The 16,845-nt window shown below is 34.1% G+C and overlaps 1 protein-coding gene and 1 non-coding gene across 11 annotated transcripts in view; both read right to left on the reverse strand.

Moving 5' to 3' along the window:
• Positions 1-743: 743 nt before the first annotated feature.
• Tsga10 (testis specific 10) overlaps positions 744-16,845 on the reverse strand; it is a 113,264-nt gene continuing 97,162 nt past the window's right edge. For 3 of the 10 annotated variants that reach the window (XM_004633184.3, XM_023717440.1, XM_023717439.1), the window contains exons 16-20: positions 12,338-12,547; positions 4,663-4,865; positions 2,680-2,784; positions 2,209-2,355; positions 744-1,662 (exon numbers count right to left, since the gene is read on the reverse strand). In XM_004633184.3, the coding sequence (XP_004633241.1) occupies positions 1,638-1,662; positions 2,209-2,355; positions 2,680-2,784; positions 4,663-4,865; positions 12,338-12,547 (690 nt within the window). In that variant the 3' untranslated portion in view covers positions 744-1,637. Of the gene's footprint in view, positions 1,663-2,202; positions 2,356-2,679; positions 2,785-4,662; positions 4,866-12,337; positions 12,548-16,845 lie in introns of those variants that run through there. The other 7 variants (XM_023717441.1, XM_023717446.1, XM_023717447.1 and 4 more) reach the window with 4 other exon arrangements.
• LOC111817258 lies at positions 7,736-7,866 on the reverse strand. Its single transcript, XR_002821499.1, has one exon. It is a non-coding gene; the product is annotated as a small nucleolar RNA SNORA66 (small nucleolar RNA).

A 16,845-nucleotide genomic window follows, 5' to 3' on the forward strand; every position in this document is an offset into this window, starting at 1 on the left:
GGCCAGTAAGGCACACTGGGGATCACACCCCAGCCCCTGCTCACTGCCTTACGCAGGTGCTTTAGTCCGCTGAACTATCTGGCCAGCCTTCTTTCAAGTTTTAATAAAGAACAAAGTTGAGGTTTCTTTTAGCTCTGGATAATGTTTGCCACTTATACTTACTATATATTTTTTCTTTTAAGTATTGTATTTGTAATTAATGGAAAAAGCATAGTATCCTTTTAAACAAGTATGTTCATATTTTCTTACATACTTTATTCCTTTTTCTTTCATGCCTCCTCCTAACATATTGCCTTCTACACATAACATGTTTTGTGCATATCACAGTACATGTCACACTCAGCTGTCAACTCTTTTGTGTAAACAAAGTGAAATTAATGTGATGATCTAGTACCAAGATCATAAAGTCACCTAGGAAAGATTATTTTGCACATATATCACTATTTTATTTACTATCAGCCAAACTACTTTTTTACATATTATTTCTTAAAATGTTCAGAAAGGGGGCATCTTATTTTAAATTACTTACTTTATTTTTACCAATCTGCAAAGATTATCTTAAACTATACAATAGACTTGAAGGTTTTTAAAAATCAAATTAAAGTGAATGTATAGCATGAATTACAGTAAAATACCAAAGTGCTAATGATTCAACAAGACCTAAATCAGGGTACTGTCCTATATCGTGATAGCCATATTTAATAATCACTAGATAAAATGAAAAACTGTCTACATCATATGAATACTATTAATGATAGCACTTGTATTTTTATTAAAATGGCAAGAATACCAGTAAAATACAGTAGCATTCAGGCTATATCATCAAATGAAAATCTACAGACAAGCAAGAGATTTAGATTTTGGAAGACATGGAAGAACCACGTTACTTTAGATTACATACAGCCACCCCAGGGGAAAAAATAAAACGGCAATTAAGTTGACTATAGTACTTTAATGTTTCAAAGAAAACTTATTTAAAATACAGATTTTTAACAATCTTACATTCTTAACACATATCATCACCTACCTTTCTAAAAATAGTAGGAGTACACACAATTGTAGAAAATGTATGTTAGTCTTTGAGTGGTACAATAGTATGGATTAAAAATCCCGACACACTCCGATTTTCTGATACTTTGAAGTCAGTTTATGGCACGGAATTTCTGTCAGGTTGGTTCCAAAATGCAATATTGAGTCCTAGGCCACTACTGGGAAACTGCGCTGCTGCAGCACAACTTCTCCAGCCATGATGCCATAAATCAAAGGGAAAAATATTTAACCAACCAGTTATTTCAGATACCAAGGAAGGAAAGGAAATCAGTTTTGTAAAAACACTTTTCCCTCTTTTTTAAGCTTCTTTATTTACTCCGGATAGTTAACAAAACAGTGTCCAATAAAGTGAGCAGATTGTGCACTCACTATTACTGTGTGGATAGAGAGAGCCATATGCATTTTTGTTTGTATAAGTCATCTCCGATCACTGCGATATGGCACACAAGAACAGAGACTCAGAGGCACAACATTCATAAATACATTTAACATTGTCAAGCATTCAAAAGATAAATGCAATCATATAGCAAAAAAAAATCCATCTGTAATTTTGACCTTTCCGAGGATGGGAAGAATCTTTTGGCATGTCAGAAATCTCTATAACAAAGATTCCTGTAAGAGAAAAAAAAGTAGGGAGATTTATGTTTTTATTCAATTACTTAAGCATATATAAAAATTCTAGAATTTACTTTAGTACTATTTCAGTTTTTGCCCAGCTTCCTTAAAGAAAAATGGATATATATTTTCAGTTAGTTTTCACAAACTATGGCACATTAATACTGCATAATATTATGCAACAATAAAAAAGCATGAACTATTGCTATAGTCAACAATTTGGATGGATGTCATGGGCATCATTCTGAATGAAAGGCCATTCCAAAGGATCACATTTTGTGTATAATTCCAGTTATATAGCATCTTCAAAGTGACAAAATTATAGAGAAAGAGAAAAAATTAGTTTGCCAGTTGCTAGGGATGGAGAAAGGACACCTATAAAGAGGTATCACAAGACAGTGGGCCCTCTGGTGCTGATGGAACAATGATCTTGTCCAGCATCCTGACTCGTGGTAGTCTGCTCACCAGTTCCCTCATTCTCTCCAACATTTTCTCTGTGTGTTGCTTTATGTTTCCAAGAGAATGGATCATTAATGGACTTACTCTTCTAGGGATCGATCTAGGCCTCGGTCAGGAGATCTATGGTGAGCACGTTCCGGTGAATGACATTTTGTATTTGGCTTCATTGAACTCAAATGATAAGCATTGCTTGAATAATTCTGGCGGCGAAGTTCTTGGACAGCCCTTTCCCTAAAACAAAATAGCGATGCTTTTAAATTTTGTAGGTTGGTGCTATTAAAACTGTCATAAAACTGTAGCTCAAAGAATACTTCAAAATCTGTCAACTAGGCATTGTGGTGCACACCTGTAATGCCAGCACTTGGAAGGCTGAGGCAGGAGGGTCACTGCAAGTTTGAGACCAGCCTGGGGGCTACAAAAGTCAGCACGAGGCCAGGCAAACTGTGTAATGAGACGCTCTCTCAAAAAAAAATTTAATTGTCATGAAATAACTAAAACTTATAATTACCTATGAAATAACACTCAGGCTAAGTAGTGTATAGATAATACACTTACCTTTCAAATCGTTCTGTCCCTAGTTGTCGCTTAGTAATGTCTAAATCAGCTTCCAGTTGTGTTACAACGTTTCTAAACTGGGCTACATCTCTACTCTGGATGGCCCTGTTGTAAATGAAGGTAAGAATGACAATTAATTAAATCTAAAACATAACCGTGACTTAAGCATGTATTAAACCATGCTCATAGTGGTGTCTTAGGTAGATCTAAGTCAAATTGTGATTTTCATAGACAGACTCATTAGTACATATAAATTATGCTAATTTTAGATGTATTAAATATACAAATCAGCATCCTTGAAACGCCTAAAGAGACTGGGCATGGTGGCATGCACCTGTAATCCCAGCACTTGGGAGGCTATAAACAGGAGAATTACTACAAGTCCAATCTAGTAGTGAGACCCTGAACACTCTGTAGATCCTTCCCTAAAATACAGAGAAAAAAGTAGCCTAAACAATTTTTGTCCCCATTCAATTAACATTTTCTGTGTCAGTATCCCTATGTATAGATGAAACATCAAGAACTAGATAATGTAATACCCATCTATATTATCCATTAACTATAAATAATTTTTTCTGAAAATACTTTGAAGTATTATTACATAATTGTTAAGCAGTACTACAGTATCATCAAGTAATAGTGGAATTCACTAGCACCACAATTAGTATATACAGTCTGTTTTATGTATATAATTCAATCAGGTGTTTTATATATACTTAAAATTTAGCGTACATACTAATACAAGCAACTCTTTAATTTAGCAGAATCTTCCATAAGGTTAAGTAACGTATCAAAACCCCTGTGATAAGGCACACTAGCATGAGAAAGATGACAGATGAATGCTGCTTGCACAGAACATTCTATGCTCTGTGCTTACTTTTAGGATGGAGTACAGACTGCTGAAATCTAAATATTAATGATTAAGAACACAAAAAGTGGGGCCGGGGAGATGGCTCAGTAGAATAAGCGCTTGCCTGGAAAGCACAAGGGCCTGAGTTCAATCCCCGGTTCCGCCAAAAAAAAAAAAAAAAAGAACACGAAGAGTTTAATCATGCTATTCAGCTCTAAGTGATAGTACCAGTCAATCTAAAACAGAGTGTACTGCGGATGGCAGGAGTTTTGGCACTCTTCCCTCGGCAGCTTTCCTCCAGAGAAAGGGACCCTGCAGAACCAGTTGAAGGTATCGCAACAGTCCAGCTACAGTAACTGAGCAGAATGTCTCAGGCACAGCTGCTAGGACCTAAGAGCAGTTTCTGAGAGAGGAACACTCTGCTGGTGCATGGCCCTGCAAGGGCATGATTTCTATGCTTTCCCAGGTCCTGGTCTCAGATCCAAGGGCAGAATAAGGAGCATTAAAAAGTGTTATAGACAGGACAGCTACAAATACAGGTTAAGGAACCCCACCAGTTTTTGTAAGAGGCAACCAAGTTTAATACAAGAAACATTCACCATCCAGGCAGATATTTTAACCTGTCTCCACCCAGCATCCTTACAATAAAGTGCTGGTGGAGCCCAAGATTCTACACAAACAGCAAACAGAAAAGGCCAAAATCAATGGGGTGAGAAAGCGCTTGAGATTTTGTGAACTCAGCTTTTCCAGGTACCCAGCATATGCTCCTAGGTACGAAAGAAATACCATGTGACAAACACAAAGACTAGGTATTAACACCAGGGGGGTTCAGAGTGCTTACTTTCTTTCATTCTGGTTTCTAAAGGCAATATTTTAGATCAGACATTCTATTCAACTGCACCTAAAACTGATGGAAATAGCAGAGATGGTTCAACTTAAATATTTCTGATAAGAAAAAGCAACATATAATGATACTAAATCTCAAACAAATCACAATAATTCTGACCCTCAAGTTAACTAATGGCAAATTATTAGTTAAATTCTTTAGAGTCCACCTTTAAAATTCTCCTTATATATTAAGTATGAAATATTAAGAATATGTCTTTATTTTCTTATATTGCTAACCAACTCACATTTTATTTTCTGCCAAGCAAAGGTGTTCTTTAAGAAGCTGAATTTCAGATTCTTTTTCTTGAAGGGCTATCTGAGACTGATACTCTTTGTCTCGATTGGCCACCAGCAAAGCTTCTAGATTCTGCATGGAGATTCTCTCATTTGTCATCTGACTCCTGAGGAGTTCTATTTCAGAACGAGCAGAATCTAATTCATTTTCCATCTGTACAATAATAGGAACATATCTAGACTTATTCCCATTCATTCATGTAACTGACATTATCAGGAACTCAAAAGGTTTTGTAGTATGTTGTAAACTAACAACCATTTTTAATTTATTTGAAATTTTGTCTCCTTAACCAAGGTACATAGCATATATGCACATAGTGTCACTTTCTCTACCTCTGATCACATCAGAAAACTCCTTACATCATTTCATTAATCCCGCAACCAATTATTAACTGCAACCAATTTCCATTTCCAGTTTGATATTTCTCTGTATATTTCTGCAACTCTGATAATGGTGATGTCTGTGACTAGTACTTTGAATCAGCCAAGTTATAAACACTTAAGCACCTTCTGGAATATCACTATACTCTATAGTTAAGGAAAATAAGAAGAAAATATACTTTCCTTCTCTTGTATAAACCTGTGGGAAACTTCCCTTTCAAAATTATGAGCTGAGATTAAAAACTACAGTGAATATTTTTCATAAAAATAAAAAAAATAACGATCACAGTTAGACAGGTGGCCAGATCACAGTTAGACAGATCCCCTTCAAAATACCTCCTCTCTTTGAACACACTTAGCACACCCTTCTTGCCACTTCGTGAAGCAGTTCTAGATGTCTTCTGTGCATCTTTTCATGGCTGTTTCAATGTGCTGAATCAATTCCAAATGTTTACGGAAATTTTTGTCAAAAATATTGAGGTGTATCTTCATCCACTGTATCTGGCAGCATGCAACTTCTGGCTCATCCCCAAAGTCAAACTAACCATGAAAGGAAAATGTTTTATGCTGACTGAAGGCAGCTATGACAGCACAACTAATGGCAAGAAAAAGGATTTTCAGATCTGCTTCAGACAGTGGCAAGAACCATGGGATGTGTGCTCAAAGTGAGCAATATTTTAATGTTCAAAGTGAGGACTAACGGCAATGTATTTTACTGTAATATATAAATAAAAATCTACACTTATCACATTTTTCAATCTCACCTGCCCTAAAAAATGCTGTGTCAAATTTCCCTTGAAAAGAATGAAGAGCTATTATTATTTAGAAAAAAAATTCTTTAACTCATATTATACATTATGATAAATGCTATATCCATCAAAAAGTTACATGTGGAAAGATATTTTCAAATTCTAGTAAAGAGAAATGAATTAAAATTAAATTTTTTTCACAATCCAAGTCATATTTTATTTTTTAATTCTAATTGAGTAGCATAAATAAAAAAATTCCCAATACATTTAAAATGTAGTCTCCCTTTCCCACATATTATCTACACAGTGATGTCAAACAGAAGTGTAATGTAAATCACAAATATGAACTAGCTGTGTAACTTTCACTGTTAAAATTAAATTTTTGAAGTGGAGACAGCTAGGTAACAGGGAAGGAACTTCCTAAGGTAGATAAAATGAAGAAATAAATTTAACCACTATAAAAATAAACATTTTTATAGTCAATATAAACTTAACCAAATTTTGAATGAAAACTACTGGAAGAAAACTCAGTTGGGCCAGGGAGATAGCTCAGTAGAATAAGCGCTTGCCTGGCAAGCACAGGGTCCTGAGTTTAATCCCTGGTACCGCAAAAAAAAAAAAAAAACAAAAAAAAAGAAAACAAAAAACAAACAAACAAAAAAAAACTCAGTAAACAGTTAATATCTTTACTGATAAAGTAAACTTAAATTGGTGAGAAACATGAACTGTATGATCAGAAAATTTAAAATGAAATAAACAGTAATTATATGGAAAATACTTACCCTTTCTAGTAGATATAAACTAAAACAAGATATTATTTATAGTCTACAAGTTTTTTGCCTTAACACCCTAACCTTTTGGGCTGGCTACTTATCCGCTGGGTGGGGCTGCACTGTACATTAGAGGATGCTTATCAACATGTTTGGCATGCTCTACCTATAGATCCCTCCTCTGCTTCCCCACTCTGGTCACAACAAGCAAAAATACATCTAGAAAAAGTAAAATTGCATCTGGATATTGTTGTTTTTCAGTTGCACTGAAAAGTGTAACACAGATGTTCTTCTAGCGTACTACGCCAGCAAATTCGTTGGTTTGTGTTGAAGAACATGAAAGGAGGCAACAGTAGTCTTATATACTTTTGCCAGCAGCAGCACAGAATGGAACATCACTGTCTTGGCAACAGCTCGCCTGGCATGCAACTCACACACCGTACAACCCACAATTTAAAGGATACAATTCAATGATTTTAAATATGTGAAGTTATGCAACCACTACTGCGATGTGATGTTAGAATTTCACTAACCAAGGAAGAAACTCGGCACTCATTAGCACTCAACCCGCCACCCTGCTGTGGCCCTAATAATCCTTAATCTACTCGTGTCTGTGATTTGCCACATTCTGGGAGTTTCATATGAAGGGAATCATACAATGTGTATATGGTCTTTTTTAATAGGCTTTCTTCACTTAGAATGTTTTCAAGAGCCATTGGTAACATAACTAGCTGGTATTAGTAGTTTGGTTTTTATTACCTAATATTTTATTGTACAGACTTACCACAAATAACCATTCATAAATTAAAGTATCTTACGTTATTATACACCAGGGTAATCATATATGCAATGCTGTCATGGCACCGGTATACAAGTTTTTGTGTACACATATGCTTTCATCTCTCTCAGCTACTTAAGATTGAAATTTCTGGGCTTATGATATTTTTACCATTTGAGAAACTGCCAAAATGCTTTCCAAAATAGTTTCACTGTGTTACATTCCCATCATCAGTGTATGGAGGTTCCATTTTTTCCACATCCTTGTCAATATTTTTGTTTGTTTCCTTTGCTTTGCTTTAATGATTTATTTATTTATTTATTTATTTATTTATTTATTTATTTTACACTGTGTGAGGACAGAAAGGGCACCTCAGAAGGTTCTGAGGCTAGTACATTCTATCACCACTATTACTTTAGCAAACCTGACTCCCTTAGCTCCTGCCACATCATGCAGAGCTAGTGATCGAGTTTGCACCATTTTTTTTTTTATTATAGCTACCCTAGTGGTGATGAAACGCTATAGTTTTGATTTGTTCTTTCCTGACTATTAATGATGTTGAGTATCTTTACAAATGCTGATTGGTCATCTGTGTTTGGGTCTATAGAGGAATGTCAGCTAACATCTTCGCTTATCTTCTTATTTGGGTTATAAGTACTATAACCCAAAATGTATAAGTATATATTTTGAATACAAATTTCTTATAAAGTATATGATTTGCAAGTGTCTTTTTCTTACTTTGTACATTACTGTTTTACTTTCTTACTGATACCATCTGCAGCAAAAAGGTGCAGGTAAATTTTTTTATGAAACCCATGTGAGCTTTATTTTTTTATTTTCATATGTTTTTGATATGAACTTGTAAAGCTGCTGCTTAACTCATGGTCACAAATATTTGCTTCTGCATTTTTTTCCTAGAGTGTTTTAATTCTTATGTACAGATCTATAAATCATTTTATCATTATGTATAACATAAAGTTGGAACCCAACTTCCTTTATATGTGTGTGTGTGTGTGTGTGTGTGTGTGTGTGTGTAGGTGTAGAGCATTAATTTGATAGTGTTTGCTGTAGTTTTTTCATAAATGCTCCTTGAGAAGTTGAGAAAGTTTCTATCTGCTCCCTAGTTTTGAATGCCTTTTTCATACAAATTTTGAGTCTTCTATCAGATGCTTTTTCTGAATCTATTGAGGTGAACATTCTTTATTATTTTCTGTTGACTCAATTTCTTACCTATTTTTTATTATTTTGTTTACTTTTATAACTTTAGGTTTAATATGATGCTGTGCTTTTCCCCAGTGTCTTAAGTGTAAGATTAGATTAGTGGTTTGAAATCTGCAGAAAAATTTCCAGAACTGGTAAATGAGTTTGGCAAGGTCAAAAGGTACAAGATAAAGATTCAGAATTAGTTGTATTTTTATACACTGGCAATGAACACATTGAATGCAAAATTAAAACTAAAATACCATTTAAAGTAATTTTAAAAGTGAAAAGGTTTTTTTATTTTGTAACTGTAAATCTCATAAGACATGTACAGGATGTATGTGCTGAAAACTACATAAAGCTAATATAAGAAAATAAGGCATGCTGTGTTCGTGGACTGGAAACCTCAACAAAGTAAAGACATTAATCCCTTATAAACTGGTATTTAGGTCTAATAGAACTCTATCAAAATCTCACCATCATTTTATTTCATAAATATAGAAACATTATTCTCATACTTATATGGAAAGGAAAAAATAGCTAAAGCAATTTCAAAAAATAAAGTAGATGCATTTGTATAGTTAGTATATAATTGTGATTGTGTGATACTGATAGAAAGACAGACACACAGATCAATGTTAAGGAACTAAAGGCCAAAAACTAGGTCCACACAGATAGGTTCACATGATTTTTTACAAAGTTACAAAATCAGCTCAACGGCTTATACTGTTGTTCAATAGCTTTTTTCAACAAATTGTACTAGAACAATTGGACACAAAATCAAGCAACCAAGAAAACCTTGGTTCAAACATTATTTTAAAGAAATCTGACTCAAAATGCATCATGAAATTAAATATGAGAAATAAAACTATAGGGGGCCAGAGAGATGGCTCAGTGTAATAAGCACTTCCCTGACAAGCACAAGGGCTTGAGTTCAATCCCTGGTTCTGCCAAAAAATAATTAATTAATAAAACACTTAGAACAATAACAGGAAAAATATTTGAGACTTAGAACAATGCAAAGAATTATTAGACTTAAAACCAAAAACATGACCTACAAAAATCGTAAGTTAGAATTCTTACAAAATTTTGTTCTGAGAAAGACCCTGTTAAGGAGTATAAAAGTGACTAGGTCTATATGAGAGGATAGTGCAAACTATATACCAGATAAGGGTCTAGTATCTAGAACACATAAAAATCCTCTATAGCGAAGACTAAAAAGAGCAACATTTCAATGAGAACATAGACCAAAGATACAGGTATTCCATGAAAAAGATATGCAGATGGAAAATATCTACCTAGAAAGAGTTTCCATCTCAATAGCCACTAGGGAAATGCATATTAAAACCATAACATACCACTATACACATATTAGAATGATTAAAATAAAAATGATGATAAGACCAAATGCAGACAAGGATAAAAATAAACAAAATTAACTTGTACAATGTTGGTAGGATGTAAAAATGATAGATCCTAGGCAAAGTTTGGTACTGTCTTTAAAAAATAATCATGCAATTAACATTTAACCTAAAAATCACAGTCCTGGGCACTTACAGCAAAATGAAGACTTACATGCACACGCGCGCGTGCATGCACACACACACACACATGTAACTACTTGTAATTCCTCCAAATTGAAAACAACCTAACTGATCTCTTCAGTGGATGAATGGTTAAACAAACAGTGCTACGCCAACATTATGAAATGTGATTCAGCAATCAAAAGAAATGAGCAATCACATACGCAGCAACCTGGAAGACTCTACAGAGAATTATGTTGTGTGAAAAAGCCAATCCAAAAAGGTTATTGCATGATTCCTTCATATAACATTCTTGAAATGACAAAATGACAGAAATGAAGAACACATTAATGGTTGAATAGGATTAAGAAGGTCCTTTCTTAAGTGACACTATAAAGGGTAACATAGTGGATCCTGGGATAGAAAAATTCTGTCTCTTGCTTGAATCATCATCGATATCTCTGCTGCAATATCAAACTATAGTTTTGTAAGATGCTAACATTGAGAAAAACCAAATAAAAAGTACATGAGATTGCTCTGTATTATTTATTAAACTACATGGAAATCTTCCCGTTATCTAAAAACAGTTTAGAAAAAAAGCATTTGAATGTCCCCTTCCTATATAGCACAGCTGAAGAAACAAAAAATAAGTAATATGCCCCATGCATTTGGGATTACAAACTGAAGAGATAAAGACATGTACATAGATATGTCAAGGTGAAATAAATTTAGAAGCATTTTAATGTACTATGGGAATTGGAAATAAGCTACAAAATTTAGAGTAAAAAATCTTTAAAATATTTTTAAATTACCGTACTTATATATAGTTCTATTAAAGCCAATGATTTTAAAACATTAAAAAGATACTGGATCAGGGGATATAGTTCAGTGGTACAGCACTTGCCTGGCAAATACAAAGCCCTGGGTTCAATTCCTGGTACCAAAAAAAAAAAAAAAAAAAAGATGCTAGAATATACTGACTTGGTCATAGTCTACTACTTTTGTAAATTTTTGTATTATGTCTTCTGGTACTTCAGCTTTATATTATTTCAGTTGTCAGAACAACATGAAGGGACTTTTGCATTATGAAAACATAAGGTAAAACAATTTTTAAAATAAAAGGACATAGTTTCAATTTTTCAGCAAGCATCTATGAGTTACTTTCATCATTAAAGCATTTTCCTAAAATAAAAAATAACTGAACGAAGAGTGAGAATTTGGGCATGCATCATTTCATTAAAATATTAGTAGATTCTTATAAAATTAACTAGACACGATTTTCAAATGCATCATCAAATAGTAGATACAAAATGGGAAGTTCAACAAGGTTTGGTATGAACACTACTGTGAGCACAACCGAACTTTGCTGGCACCCCAGTTACACTGTGCGGCTGCTGCGCATGTCCCTTCAGGATCTGGTCTCCATTTCTCCAGACCCAACCTGCAGCCAGTTCCTTCCTGCCATGTCAGCCAATTTGAGTTGCTTACTGTTCACTCAAGAATCCACAAACATCCCATACCTTGCACCCCAAGGCTAAAAAGGAATTCCTTCTATGAAACTTTGATAATAAGTATTTCTTATTAGTGTAATGCTCATTCCAAGTTATTTGTATGTCGACACTTAGAGGACTTGGATGGAGGGGCAGAACTTTTATCTTCTGGATATTAAATTCCAGTGGCAGGCAAACTGTCAGCCACAAAGCAAATACAATCAACTGAATTACAGTTTGAAAGAACCCAGCCAATTATTAAATAAAATTAGCTTAAGAGAACACCATTCAGGTTGTAATTAAGCTGACCCTCAAACTTATGGCTCTTTGTTAACTGCTATGTCAATATAATTTATAATTCTTTAGACTAAAAGTAAATCAAACTGTATGCTCAAAAAAGTCTGTTCTTGAATACTGGGAACATAACTGGCATAAACTAATTCATGAATTTTTAAAAAAATTAAAAATTAATAAAAACTAAATCTAAAGTTGAAAGATATAACTCAATGTAGTATTTAATTAAAAAAAGCTTTAAAATTGCAGTAATATTAAGAGTAACAGCCATTTTTAAAGAACCTTTTAAAATGTATTACAGCTGGACATGGTGGAACACAGCTGTAAGTCCAGCACTCTAGAGGCTGAGGCAGGAGGACTGCCATGCATTCAAGGCCAGCCTTGACTACACAGCAAGACTCTGTCTCAAAAAGAAGCCAAAACATAAAATGTATTACATACCATTTCTATTTCTTGATCCTTAGCAACCAGCTGCCGATTAAGAAGTTCTTTGCTTGAGTCAAGTTTAATACAGAGCTCCCTTGTGGAAGACAAATCTGCAAGGGCAGACACCTTTTCAAACTGAACCTTCTGTAGCTCCTCCTCCATCTTTACAAGAGATTTGTGTAAAGTTGAAATCTGGGACTTGTAAGACCTTTCTGCATTTAAGTGCTGCAAGGACAAGACACTTTTACTATACATGTGAAGGAAAGCAAAATGAGGCAAATCTTCTAATACTAGTACTTTGGACCAGAAGAAGTATAGGTGATACAGTTATAACTGTGTGTTCAAAACACTCTGGGAAAGATAACCCTAGTCTGAAAATTTGTTTAAGTAAAATCAATGAGTAGGATGGTCACATACTCATTTAAAACTATTCTAAGAATAAAACCCTTTTCCCACCTAAAAGCCTGAAGTGCTAAGGCTAGTTGAACATTGGTTTATATTTTTACCTCTATTTGTTACAGTCATAATTATTTTATAAGACAAATGCTGTTGCTGTTGCTGGCCAGTGTTGGCCAATGATTCGTCCACTCTTTTCTACACTCTTGATTAGCATGTTGATATTAAACATACCATATAAAATGAGGACTGATAAGTCTAACACTTAGACATATCACTGAGGGACAAAGACTCTAGGTGAGTATAAATCAAGCACATATCCAGTAACAGGAAACAAGAGTATGTTTTCAAAACCACAATATGAGATTCAAGTTATATAAATGGTTCCAAATGTTCAAAATAATTCTTTTCCCGTTACTTTTTACTTCAGAAAAATGCCTTACATAAGAGCACTTGCCACCTACAGAGAAGTATTTGTTTTCTGTAACGTTAAGACAACAGAACTGAAACGCGCACATTTCTATGTGCTTTTCCAAGAGCTGTTACCAGCATGAAGCACCGGGAACTTTTCCTGGTGTAAGGCACTGCCTGACTCGCCCCACTGGCCTCCAGCCTCCCCTCCCTCCACACTTACAGCTGCTCATTCCTCCCCCTGCTGCCCACACAAGCACGCCTGCTCCCAAGCCCCAATATCCACGGAGCGTACTCTGTGTGCTAGTCACTCTGGAAGAAAAACTGTGATCTCGTAAGACTTCCAGACTACTGGCAGAGTCACACATCAATCAAACAAGGATATACTAAATACATCTTAAGAAAACGCCTGTGGAGAATATGTAACAAGGAAGCTGATCTAGATTGCTACCAACAAGTAATTTAAAAGCTTGCAAGGATAAACCTAACATTTAAAAAACACAGTTCTTAACAACATAAAATTTAAAAAGTCTAGAACACAATCAGAGATTTCTAGACTCTCAAGCTATGAATATAAGATCCCTAACTAAGAAAAACCTCAGTCAACAGACACGGAAGCAAATATTGCGGATTACCCAAAAAGGACATTAGAACAGCTATTATAAGCACGCTCAGTATGTATGTACATAAGTATGTCTCACAAAAAGGACATTAAAACAGCTATCACAAACACACTCAGTATGTATGTACGTATATATGTCTCACTATGCAGTTCAGGCTGGCCTTCAACTCACTATGTAGCCCAAGAGGGCCTCTAACTTGCGGTGAACCCCTTGTCGGTGATTACAGCTGGGCACAGTCACGCCTAGCTCACATACTCATTATGACCAAGGATTTAAGAGAAAAATAAGAAGAGAAGAGAAAGTCCTTAAAATAATTAAATAGAATACTTGGAAATGAAAAGACAATGTCTTAAATGAATAATAAAATAATTATCTTAAAAGGTATACCTAAACATATCATACTCAAACTGCAAAAAATTAACACAAATAGAAAATCCTAATCACTTCTCGGCCTTTTGACTAAAACCAAGTGTAGAAAATCCTGAAAAAAAAATCCAGAAGGGAGAGAAAAGGAACAAAAGTAAGAAGCATTATCAGACTTCTCTTTAGAAACCATGCATATAAGACAGAAGGGTAAAATAAAGTATTGACTCAAATCTATGTCAAAAACCTATCTTTCTAAAATTAAAGAGAGATACCCCCCTCAAAGAAAAATTAAGAAAATCTGTTTCTAGTAAAATTATCTTGCAAGAAAATTCAAAGAAGTTTTTCATCTACCAGATCTACATAAGTATCAAGGCTCGGAGTGCTAGAGCATGCCTATAATCTCAGCACCAGGGAGGCCAAATAAGAGGATCTCTGCAAATTTGAGGCCTACTTGGGCTATACAGTGAGTTCAAGGCCACCTGAACTGCATAGCAAGACCCTGTCTCAAGAAAAAAGAAGTATAAGAGAAAGAATAAATGAAGATAAAAATCTTATCTTTTTCTTATTCATAACTTATGTACCAGATAAGTTATTAAAAATAATAGAAATAACATATTGGATTACCTCATCTTATAAATAGGTGAAATTAAGGATATCATGGCGATGAGTGATGAATTTCAAATACTTCACTATAAGGTGCCTGCACTATTCATGAAGTAGCACACTGTTATTTGAAAAGAGTTACATTAGATATAAGTTTATACTGCAAATTGTAGAGCAACTACAATTATCCTAAGAGAATAAATAGAATTAGGTCATATAAAATGCTCAATTAAAACCAAAAAAGACAGAAGAATAAGGCTATAAAAGAAAAAAAAGAAACCAAGAATAGGACAATAAATAGAAAATGGTTACAAATACACCAACTAAAATGCAAATTACAAAGATGGATTGCAAAAGTCCTAAGTATATTTATCCACAACAAATTCACATGATGTGAAGATGCTAACATAACTATGGGAAAGCTGAAGTAGCTCTGTGCACTTCAGACAAAGCAAATTTCAGAATACGAAAAATTAACAAAGTTAATTTACAGTCTGAAAGAACTGTAAGGTATTGCAAAATAATTAAAAATTAAATTTTCTAAAAGAACATAACATTTAAAATGTACACTCCTACTCTTAGAGATGGGGAAAGGACTCAGGGGAAGTAGAAGGTAAGGGACAAGGAAGGAGACAGATTGAAAATGACCCAGCTATGTTACCTGTATGTACCAGTTCCCCAAACAAACATCACAATTCTGTATTGTTAACATGAAGTAAAAACTAAAATGTACAACTCTAACAATCCTAAAGTACATCAATATATGTGAACCAAAACAAAAAGGAATGTCCAGGAGAGATACACAAATCTACTGTTATACTTATATTATTAGAGAATGCAGCATTTATATATCAATAATTGATAGATCCAGGAGACAGAAAATCAGTAAGGATATAGTTGGACTGAGCAGCAGTATTGATCAATTGGATCTAGATGACATTTCTATAGAATACTTTATTCAACTATAGCAGAATATACATTGCTCTCAAGTTCAAATGGAATATTTACGAAGGCAGACTACACATGTCTTATACACATGTGACTAATAGCTAAATGAAATGAGGAGACTGGAACTATTATGAGTAACATTTTTATACTTCATTAGAATTAAGGGGTGTAAATATGAAGTAGATTCTGACAAGGCAGATGTTTATGTTAAACATCAAAAAAGTAATTAAAAACCGCAAAAATCACTAATTAAATTTAAATGATTTGTTAGATAATATTCACTTAACCTCAAAGGAGGCAGTATATAAGGAATAAAGAAACAAAATAGACATGCTATCAGGAAAAAGTAAAATTCCAGATATAAATCCAGTTATATCAATGTTAAATATGAATTGGTTAAGCAATTCAATCAAAAGGCAAAAATTATTAACACTAAAATTCATATGGAAACTCAAAAATTCAAAACAGCCAAACAATCTTGAAAAATAAAAAGAAAGCAAGAAGACTCACACTTTGCAATTTCAAAACCAACCACAAAGCAACAGAAATTATGATTTCATGGTCTTGGCAAAAGGATGGATACACAGATTAATGGAATAGATGTGAGCACCCAGAATAAATGTATCTGTCTATAGCATATTAATTTTTTATGAGGGTGCTGACGTCAATAAAGAAAGAAATCTTTTTAACAAATGCTCCTCTTGGACAGCTGGGTAACCATGTATGAAAGGATGAATCTGCATCATGTACTTTACACTATGAAAAAGAAATAGGTAAGAGGATCAAGTAAGGGGTCTGGTAGTGAGAGTTACAGGGCATAGTGTTTCTTCTTGACTTCATGAAAATGTTTTAAAAATGTGTTGGTGGCACAACAACTCTCTGGTACATAAATTCTATTCAACCATATTCTAGGTAAGTTATTTGGCATGTGAGTTATTCCCAATAAAGTTATTACAGAAAATAACAACATAAAAACAGGTAGGATCCAGCTAAAGTAGTGTGTAGAGACAAATATGTACCTGTAAAGTATAAAGGAAAATGATCTCAAACCAATGATCTAAACATCAACCTTAAAACAGCAGAAGAGCAAGTTAAACCCAAATTATATGAAGAAATAAAAAATCAAAAAGCAACACAATAGAAAATCAATGAGAGAAAAATAAATGAAATCAACAC

This window comes from Octodon degus, unplaced genomic scaffold (assembly GCF_000260255.1).
Source record: "Octodon degus isolate 3935 unplaced genomic scaffold, OctDeg1.0 scaffold00052, whole genome shotgun sequence".
Taxonomy (NCBI): Eukaryota; Metazoa; Chordata; class Mammalia; order Rodentia; family Octodontidae; genus Octodon; species Octodon degus.